The sequence below is a fragment of the Carettochelys insculpta genome, chromosome 6 (assembly GCF_033958435.1).
Source record: "Carettochelys insculpta isolate YL-2023 chromosome 6, ASM3395843v1, whole genome shotgun sequence".
Taxonomy (NCBI): Eukaryota; Metazoa; Chordata; order Testudines; family Carettochelyidae; genus Carettochelys; species Carettochelys insculpta.
Window position 1 is genome coordinate 64,685,773 of NC_134142.1, and position 10,046 is coordinate 64,695,818.

Below are 10,046 nucleotides of genomic sequence, written 5' to 3' on the forward strand. Positions count from 1 at the left end.
GGGGCTCCTTGTCTAAAGGACCCTGCCTACTTCGAAGTCCCCCCATCCCATGAGCAGATGGGAATAAGGGGACTTCGAAGTAGGCGGGGTCCTTTAGAAAAGGAGCCCCGTCAGGACGAGCCGCGCAGCGGCGAGGCGCGTCAATTTCGAAGTGCTGCGGCCGCCCGCGTGCTAATGAAGTGCTGAATATGCATTTCAGCGCTTCATTAGTAAACTTCGAAATGGCCATTTGCGTGGCCATTTCGAAGTTTGGGGCTAGTGTAGACGTAGCCCTTGAGTGGCATAGTTATAACTGTGTAGTTTTGTAGTGTAGAACAGGCCTCAGTGACAGTTCCACCACTCTTGTGTTAACTGGTGCCTTACTGTGCAAATAAACTTATTGAAACTGGTGGGGTTATTTAGCTTCAGGTGTTGCTCAGTGTGAGTGAAGATATCGAGATCTTGCGCTAGGTAATTCTAGTGGAGGCTAAGGTGAAGGTTTGTGGGAAATCTAACATAAGCGTTGGTGGAGAAAAAAATTAGTGTAAAGTGACTTGGAAGTAGGCCTTTGCATATTATTACACTTCTTAAGAGAAATCTGCCTTTTTTTAACAACAGATAAAAACCAAGACAGTGGCCCAGTGTGTAGAGTTTTACTACACATACAAGAAACAAGTGAAGATTGGTCGGAATGGGACCTTAATATTTGGGGACATTGATACCACTAATGAGAAATCGATGAAAGACGAAGCTGAAGTTGATATCAAGGTAACCAACCAATCCCCTGTCCTGCTTTTGGCTTCAGGGCCAGATGTGAACTTTGTGGACAGCATCACAGTTGGCTCTTTATAATTTTACTGATGCTGCCTATATACAAGAAGTAATACATATGGTCCTAACTCTGGCATAGATTCCTTTAACTCTTGTGTTTCTAAGGCTGTGCCTACATTGCTGCTTATGTTGGCAAAACCTGTGTTGTTCAAGTGTGTGAAGAAAACACCCCTGCGTGACTTAAACTTTGCTTGCGTAAACACTGGTGTGCATAGCATTATGTCGTCAGGAGAAGCACTCCTACTACCATAGCTACTGCTGCTCATTGAGCTTCTATTTTTATGTCAACAGGAGAGCTCAGTCCACTAAATGAGCACTCTTACATCAGCACAGATCTGTCACCACTGGTATGTCATTGTAAACATAAGTGTAGACATCGCCTGAGTCTCTCTCACCTGCAGCCGTTGCCAGCAGAGACCAGGCAGGCTGAAATTCACTGTGCACAGCCTCACATCCTTTTTTTTTTCCCCCACGATTGCCTTGACCTGCAATAGAGCTGAAGATTAATGGAGAAAATGCTAACTCTCTGTCTCTTTTCCTGTTTCTTCTTGTGAAGAGTTCCCATAGGTTTGCACATGTGCTTCCTCCCAGAAAGGAGAATTTCAGTGAGGAACGTACTCATGTGGAAGAGGAGGCTGAGAAGAAGGAAGAGTTGGATGACCAGAAGAGCACGGTGCCTCCCAAAGCCACACAGACACTACAGGCCACTGAAGTGGTCAGTGTTGCACTGAGTTGCATGTACTTTCCCCTCCAGCCGTTCTATGCCCCCGCCCCCCACTAATAAGGCTGGAGAATGTTGAATACAAAGGACAATCCCAGAAAAAGTATCTTCAACTTTCTTTTCCTGGTGGGAAGAGCTGGAATAGGAATAACTCCAAGTACTACCAGTATCCGGGTAGTGTTCTGTATGACTCAATGAGTGGGGAGAGGTGGTGACTGGGGTGTGATGAAACCCTACACAATTCCCTGGGACTGGTGCTCAGAGAGGAGGACAAATGGCCTTAGAAATACTAGAGATTTTCTCATTAGGAATGGGTTGGACTGGAATACTGTGGGATGAGAGTTCAACCTTTACCCCCAAGATGCCTTATTTTCAGTTTGCTTTAACAACTCCCTCTGTCATGTAGGTCAATGAGGTCCTTATTTCAAGAAGCCAGGAGTCTAAGGCCGCAGGAGAAGCCAGCAGTAGGACTGTAAGGAAGCCTAAGGAGGCAGGAGTGAAGACTCAAAAACTAACTCACCCAGTACAGAGGAGGAGACGGAAACCAAAGCCAAAACTGGACACAACCAATAAAGCTCAGAACCAGGAGAGCACGTTTCCATGTAAAAAGTGTGGCAGGTAAGAGTTAATAAATTTACAGTGACAGTCACAGGAGTGCTATATGAAAGCAACACTAGCTTGAGAAGCAGTTCCTAGAGAGCCATTTTACAAGAAGGTGTGTTGGTTTTTTTTGTGTTGTTTTTGGGAAATGGTGGCAATTATATGAACAACTTACCACTGCTGGTGCTTTCAGGTTAGATCCTAAAAACTGTTGCCTCTTGATCCTGAGTGATATGAGCTTGTCAAAGGTCCAGTAGTAGTTTTCATAATAAGCATGTTAGCCCCAGGGTTCTGGATAGATTGCAACTTAGAGGATTACATTCTGCATCCCCCGGCAGGGTCAGCTGCCTGTAGTATTCTTTAGTGTTGCTTTGCACTGTTGAACAGCTGTATGTGCTTCAGCTGTGTCTGCGTTCCCTTGGTGTGTGAAGTGATTCATGGGTATCAGAAAAGGCACTTTAAGAACTTTTCAGGTGATTAATGCTATCAAAACGATGGTTATGATAGCAGCAGGAGATGTTCCCTCTAAGTTTTTTCCATTGTGTGCAGAATAAATTTTATGTGCACAAGTAGAAACACGTGCTGCTGGTTGTGGGTGCTGTGGGCGCTCTGCTAATCAGCTGGGTGGCATTTGAATCTCTCTTGGGTGGCCACCCGTGTGCTCCTCTTACAGGGAATGCTGGCAGCAGATGCTCAGTAAAGGGTGATCAAATGATCTGATTAAATTCACATATCTCTTGTTCATAGCATATGTATATTATTTGCACTCAGTGGCTCCAGCCAAGAAGTTCAGTTTGCTACCTACATTGCTGAGTCCTAAAGAATAACCAGCCTCCGAAGGTTCTCATGAGTTTCTCTCCATTTTAAATAGACGTGTGAGATGGTGAGGAGATGGGGGTAACAGCAGGAATGACATCGTTGTCTAAGTGCGCAGTGATGGTAATGGGTTTCCACAGTGTGGGAGTCACTTAGCTGACACCAGCAAGACTGCCCCTCCACTAAGCCATAGAATAGCCATTGGCATCGAAATAGCTTTGAGAAGTCGCAGAGCTGTATTTCTAGCCTGAGGACAGGGGAGAGCTCAGACAAGAGCTGCAGCAGCCCCTTTGGCTATGCAGGGAAGAAGAGGTATGTATGGCGAGACCAAGCCAACAATTACCTGTGTGTGATCTTCTTCAGGGTCTTCTACAAGGTGAAAAGCCGCAGCGCTCACATGAAGAGCCACGCGGAACAGGAGAAGAAGGCAGCAGCCTTGAAACAGCAAGAGAAAGAGGCGGCAGCAGTGGCTGCGGCGGCGGCGAAGCGAGAGGAGAGCAGTGACACGGGCGGCGGCAGCAGCAGCAGCAGTGACAGCAGCAGCAGCAGTGGCTCGGATGAGGATGGGGAGATTTAGCTGTAGCCCAGGGGAAGTCGAGGGAGTAGCAAGGCTGGATCCCAACTCTCTCTCGGTGTGTTTGCCTCCTTGCCTGCACTTTCCTCATCTGGACGGAGTTATACTAGGCCTCAGCTCCATTGCTGCCATTTCTTCATCACACACCTGCACCTCACCCCGCCAGTACAGACTGAGCCAAATCAGTGGATGAGGAGATTTGTGGGAACTTGGATATTCGTTTTTTATAAATAAGATTTCTATTTTATTTATAAAGGCACCTGAGGTACATAACAGAACAATGTCATCAGGAGTGGAACTCAGTTCTTCTGTGGTTTGGTCAGGGCTTTCTCTGCATGCTTGCGAAGAATCACAGTAACAAGACTCTTGAGTCTAAAGGCTTCCAGTCCTGAACAAGGAAAAGATGCTCTCCCCTGAGATGGTCTGCATCTAGTTACTGTGAAACAAGTGTTTTCTAGTGATTGGTTTCCTTAGCAAACTGTCTGTCCCTGCCTTTCCTGCTGTCCCCAGGAAGGATTAGCCAGCAAGCTCTGTGGAAACAGTAGACATACTCTGGGTCAATGTAGGACAGAAGTGTGAAGGGGAAGGTGAAGGACAACTCACTCCACCCCTTTCCTCTTAGACGCAGTTTCGCTTCTTTTCTGTAGCAAGGGAATGCCTGGTCATTCCTGTGGCATCAAGAATTCAATAGTGGGCATACAGCATCTTGTGGGCTAGGAGTAGCTACAAACCTGAAAGATCTCCCTCATGTACAGGAAGCAAAGTAGTTATTGCCCCCTCACAAGTGCAATTGGAAAAGCCTCTAAGGATTACATCTGGCTTGATCTCCTTACACAAGGGAGCAAGATTTTTAATCAGACTTGAGCCAAAGCATGGGTTTTGCACTGTGCATGCCTCGCAGAGGCAGGAAGGGTGGACTTGGGGCTCTTCATCAGGCTTCTTTACTCCATTATGCCAGGGGATGCTCATTTTCCCACTGGCCCTTACCCATCCCTTTAAATAGCTTACAAAGAAATGGCTACCCTCAAGCGTTGAATTAAAGAAGCTGAGTGTCCTTACAGCTTTTCCTTTGCAGATGTGATTGGACAACACAGAACGCTGGGCTATGCCATCCTGGTTCCCTTACCAGTGAAATGTAGACTCCTCATGGAGAGATGGCATAGAAGTGGCCCAGTAGCCAAAAGTCTAGGCAGCTAGGCCTGGAATTAAGCAAAACTTCAAGAGAAAACAAAAATAGGTCATCTGATTACTAAAATTGCACAGGGTCTGTCTGTCCATGTATACACAGTGTTCACATACTTTTATTTCATAAAACTAAAGAATCTGGTGTAGTTGTATGTGTGTGGGTCCCGGTATATTAGAGAGACAAGGTGGGCAAGGTGTACTGTCTTATTGGACCCACCTCTTTGGGTGAAAGAGAGAAGCTTTCGAAGGACACAGAGCTGTTCCTGAGAAGAGCTCTGTATGGGTCAGAAGCTTGTCTCTCTCTCTCTCTCTCTCTCTCTCTCTCTCTCTCACAGAAGTTGGTCCAATGAAGAAGCCACCTCACCCATCTTGTCTCTGTAACAAATCCAGGTGTTTTCCTGTGCTGCATCCATTGCATAAGAGAGTAACCAGCATATTGGTAGAGCTTCTTCCATGGCCTGTGCCTTTCATTGTAAGTATAGGAGGAGGGAGAGGGGAGATCGCGAGGGGTCAGACACAATAACTGAGGCGGCAAATTGGATTTAGTGGCATCAGCATCGTGCAATGACACATCCATAGTACTGTAATACATTTGTACATCCAGGCAGCCAGTTTTCTTCCCTGTCCAGAGGCGCGTGATGTGGTGATATTTGTGTGTGTTTTAATTGCTTGAGCAAAGAGCAGTAATTAGTGATAAAATGTTTGAATGTGGCCCTGAATTGCCAGGTTTCTAGTGCCAGTACCATGCACATCAGACCAATGCAGATACAGTTCAATAGCGCCATATGGTGGGCAGATGAGTTAATTGCCTGTCAATTCCTGAGCAGTACTGCTTGGCTGTCCTTGCTGTAACTCACTTACCACAGTCTCTCCAAGCTGCTGGATAAGTTTCAAGTAAGAATTCCTTTGTGCTTGTTCAACTACACCCTGGCCTGGCTCTTTTGATCCATTGTACCAGAGCCTCCTCAACAGGCTTGGGACTACCTTCCTTATTAGGCAGCGCATCAATGGTAACTGCCAAAAAAAGTCTTCAGGCCGTATATTTGGTACACTACTCTAGAAGCTCATGGTGTCCAGTATGCTCCCCATTCACCATATGGCAAACGGGGCAGCAGAGTGTGATGCATGTGGAGCGCCCCTCTGGCCACTCTGCACATGCCCCCACACCAAATGGTGGAATGGGCACATGCCAGCAGGAGTGGAGGTCACTCCTCCAGCCCTGACAGGCTTCAGCCCCAGGGCAGCTCCAGTGAGTAATCTTGCAGTGGGGGAGTGTGTGCCTGGCTGGAGGGTGGAGGGGGCCTGTGGCGATCCCTTACATTTGTTTCAGACACCACTGCTTTAAGCTGTTCATTTTTGCACAGCTCCTTTTTTTCGTAGTTAGAAATGATTCTTTCTTTTATAAGATAAATATTGTTAATTGACCTTTTTTTTTAAAAAAAGAAAAAAAATGTTAATTTTCAGTGACCAAAAAAGTTCCTCTCTTTCCACCCACATATTTAGTTTCTGTAACAAGCCTGGACTCATATCAGTTTGGGGATTAAAAAAGCTAGTGTCCAGAATCCAGATCTCCTTGTGCAGTCAGATAAAAGGTCTTACTTTGGGTGATGTTTGGCTGATATTTCCTTGCTACTGGGTGAACTGGTCTTGACTGGAACGTGGAGGGAGATGGCGTGTCACCTGTTATCAGTTACTCATTTGCAAACTGGAAAGGCCCAAAAGCAAATAATTTTCAGGAGAATAGTTCAAGGAGCACATCTTCTTAAGAACTGCAATATTAATTTTAATGCAGAATGTTTTCTTTTCAAAATGGAAGACAGTCTGCATGATTTGTGCTAGTCCAGTAGCACTGTAAATAAACTGAATATTTGGAGCGATGTCTCACAGACAGCAAGAAGTGGCACAGCCAAGTATTTTGTTCTTCTCTAAATATTGTCACTTCTGAATTCTTCACGTCTGCTAATAATCCATTTTCAGGGTTGGAGTAAATTCCAGTAAAAGGATACAAAGCAGTTAAGTCTTAAACTGGAAGTTCTTTCCAGAAGATTAGAAATTCGATTAGAAATTCACTTACAAATACTGGATGCTGGGAATTATAGAGCAATTCAGCAGTTTAAAAAGAAAATAAGATGTTTGACTTAATGGGATTAAAAATAATGCAGAACATATTATATCATACTGTGTCTGGAGTACTCGGTTCTGTTATACAGTGGAGATGGACCTGGGATATACATGTGCTGAGAGAGAGCAAACCCAAGGATTGTTGTATTGGAGAGGAGGCTTGACTGAGGTACTGAAAATGAGGAAAGTTATAAGGGGGAGACTTAGCAGCTCTCTCCTTTTATTCTTTAATACTGGAACAAGGGGACAGTCCTGTATATCCAAGCGCAGTAGTTAGAACAAACAAATACTACAGCATGTGGCTATTCTGGAGAGCATGGAGCGTCAAACACACCGGCAGGATTTCAGAAAGCACCATATAATAAAACTACTAGAACACTTAGCTAGGAAAACTAAGATACAGCTAATTAAGTAATATGCTGTAGAGCAGAAGAAAAAGTTTTTACTTTCTCATGAGAACAGTACAGAGTTAGCCAGGTGAGTGTAGTGGTGGTTTGTTTTTTCCTTTTAAACCTTCCATTGAAGCTAAGGAAAGATGCCAAACTAGATGAACCGTTTATCTGCTCTGGTGTGGGCAATGCTCCATATAGGACAGAGATTCCAGGGCACAGCATGTTCCCTGAAAATGCCTGTTCTCTGTTTGAGCAGAAATACAGTACTTTGCCCCAATTGCGCACTGCATAAAATGATTCTAGTATTTTTAAAGTGGTCCCAAACTGTGCTTGGTGCTTAAATCTAATTGCATGAAGAATTTGCAGTCTGTTGTAGGCTATGACATGGCAAACAATGGTAGCAGTCAGTCAGGGGGGAAGGGATGAGGAAGTAAGAGGGGAAACAACAAGATCCTGCAATTGCTCTATGCATTGATTTAGTCTTCCTGTGGATTAATAGCAAGTTCTTGCACTGACACTATTAATTTTAAGAGCCAGTAGACTAGCTCCTCCCTTAAATCTTCTTTATCTCTTATTCCAGGGGACATCTATCTAGACCTGGGCACCGATTATGTCTATAGAAATTTTTTTAATGCACAGTTATTGGATTTATTATATATTAATCAAACATTGGTGGTTTGTCATCCATGTAGATTTCCTCCTTTCTGTCCTTTTGTAGCTTGACAATCTGTTCTACTTCAGTATGTGTGGAGGTGGAACAGGCAGAGTTAGGACATTGGGTGGGGATTGCTTAACAGAGACAGCCCTGTCTATGGGAAGAAGTGCAATGTTAAACCAAATACCCTTGTAGACATGTAAACATCATGTACTAGCCTTTTCAGTGTTGCAGGTTACACTTCATGTGATATATGAGCCTACTTGCACTTTGGCCACATTTTAAAATATTACGTATTTGAATCTACCGAACACTGGATACCATTGACATGGGGGTGGGGGTGGTGTGTGTGAGAGAGAGAGAGAGAGAGAGAAATCTGTTTTGTTCTCTGGTATTATTCTGGCCTTCATAAACACTCAGTATTACACCTGCTGCCTGGTGTGATCTGCATGAGGATAGCGTTTCAGTTTTGTAGTAGCGTATGCTGTTAGAGCTGTAGTTATGTAAGGAGGGCTTTACCACTTTACTATAGCTCTGGTATGTTCCAATTTAGCTGCAATTCCATGTTTTTATTTGTTCAGCACAGTTATGTTTCAGATTATGATTGGCTGGACTGAACAGGTAAAACTAATGAGAGACCTTGGCTGTGAGGAAAATGCATCGCAACTACCAAGATGCTACAAAGGAATAACAAATCCTACAATAGCGTTTTGAATGGCTATGCAGGGGTAAATGGTTACTGGCAAGGCATTTTTGATAGTCAGAGATAAGTGGAAATACAGCTATTTGACAGCAGGTAAAGGGTAAATTTTGAAACATGAAACTAAAGTCTCTTAAAAAAAAAAAAAAAAACAAAACAAAAAAAAAAACCTGATCCATCCTTATGATGATGTTGAAATGTGAAATTAAAATTAGCTAACCAGTTTTCTTGGTGGCTGGTCTTTATGTATTGACTTTAAGGATTTAATTGGATGAAGTTTTTTGTTACAGTAAACTAAGATTAAGAATAAAACATCTGACACATGAAAACAAGTGTATCTTTGGCTGCACAGAATGCACCTTTTTTACAATTGTCTCTGCCTGCTACATAGCATATCTATTCTACCAGTCACTGGCCTAGAAAATCATAATGTTATAAATATCTCCTGCTCTTAAAAAAAATGTTGTAGGGATCCAATCCAAAAATATCTTTGCCTCCTTTCACTATTTGTCTACAACAGGACAACTTGATATTATGTCAATGTTCTAACCCTGTGATAGTGTTTTCTAAGCAAAGCTCCATAATTTACTGATTACTGATGTTAATTAAAAGCTAGAACACATTCTTGTACACTCTTTCCCTTAACATGTCCGTACAAACTGTATTGTCTTCCAGTGTACACTTCTGAAGGTTAAGTTTCACCAAGATTAGGAAGCAGTGCCTATACTGCCATCTTTGTTTTGTGGAAGTAGTATGTGTTTATTTTTATTTTTTGTAAATTTTCCATTTGGAATCAGATGCTTCATTCACCTACATTCTTTCCTCTGTCAGTTGTTGTCAGGACTGCAAAATTCTAATCCCCAGTTGTCGAAAGATTTTACTTTCTGGAACATGATTCCATCAACATCTGACCCTGGAAAACTCAGCTCCTTTAAGTTTGGGGAAGGCATATATTTTTATAAAAATGTAATTGCATATTTTTAAAAAACTCTCTCCATGTTCTCCAGCTTCTCAAAGTGTATTTTTTCCCCTTGTACCTTAGATTTGATATAAAGAGAGCGGTATTTTTCTTTTACCCTTTTTTTGTTGTTTTAAATTTGTGATCTTTGGTGATATATTGTACAGGAACAGTCTAAATCCTTGTAATTACTGTATAAATGCTTTATTATAAAAAAAAAAAGTATATTACTTTTAACAAATGAGCACACTGTCTTGTGTGTTTTGCTGCTTAGGGCACCTTTCAAAATGACTGTTACATATTAAGAGTGTACATATCTATATAAAATATTATTTACCTTTTTGCTGTACAGTTGTGATAGACCAGACAATTTATTTTTTGTGCTCTTTTTATAAAAATATTAATACACTAAAGGAAATCTTGCTGATGTGATTGTAATGTACCCATGTAACTTATTTACTTAATGGTCCCTCTGTATCTTTTTAAACCTTTTATTAAATAAGGTTTAAAAATA

At 42.6% G+C, this 10,046-nt stretch overlaps 1 protein-coding gene across 5 annotated transcripts in view; it reads left to right on the forward strand.

The window, feature by feature from the left end:
* The window catches only part of MIDEAS (mitotic deacetylase associated SANT domain protein), a 93,119-nt gene extending 83,073 nt beyond the window's left edge, over positions 1-10,046 (forward strand). For all 5 annotated transcript variants that reach the window (XM_074997098.1, XM_074997094.1, XM_074997099.1 and 2 more), the window contains 4 exons: positions 598-747; positions 1,367-1,525; positions 1,938-2,149; positions 3,311-10,046. In XM_074997098.1, the coding sequence (XP_074853199.1) occupies positions 598-747; positions 1,367-1,525; positions 1,938-2,149; positions 3,311-3,524 (735 nt within the window). In that variant the 3' untranslated portion in view covers positions 3,525-10,046. The remainder of the gene's footprint in view (positions 1-597; positions 748-1,366; positions 1,526-1,937; positions 2,150-3,310) is intronic.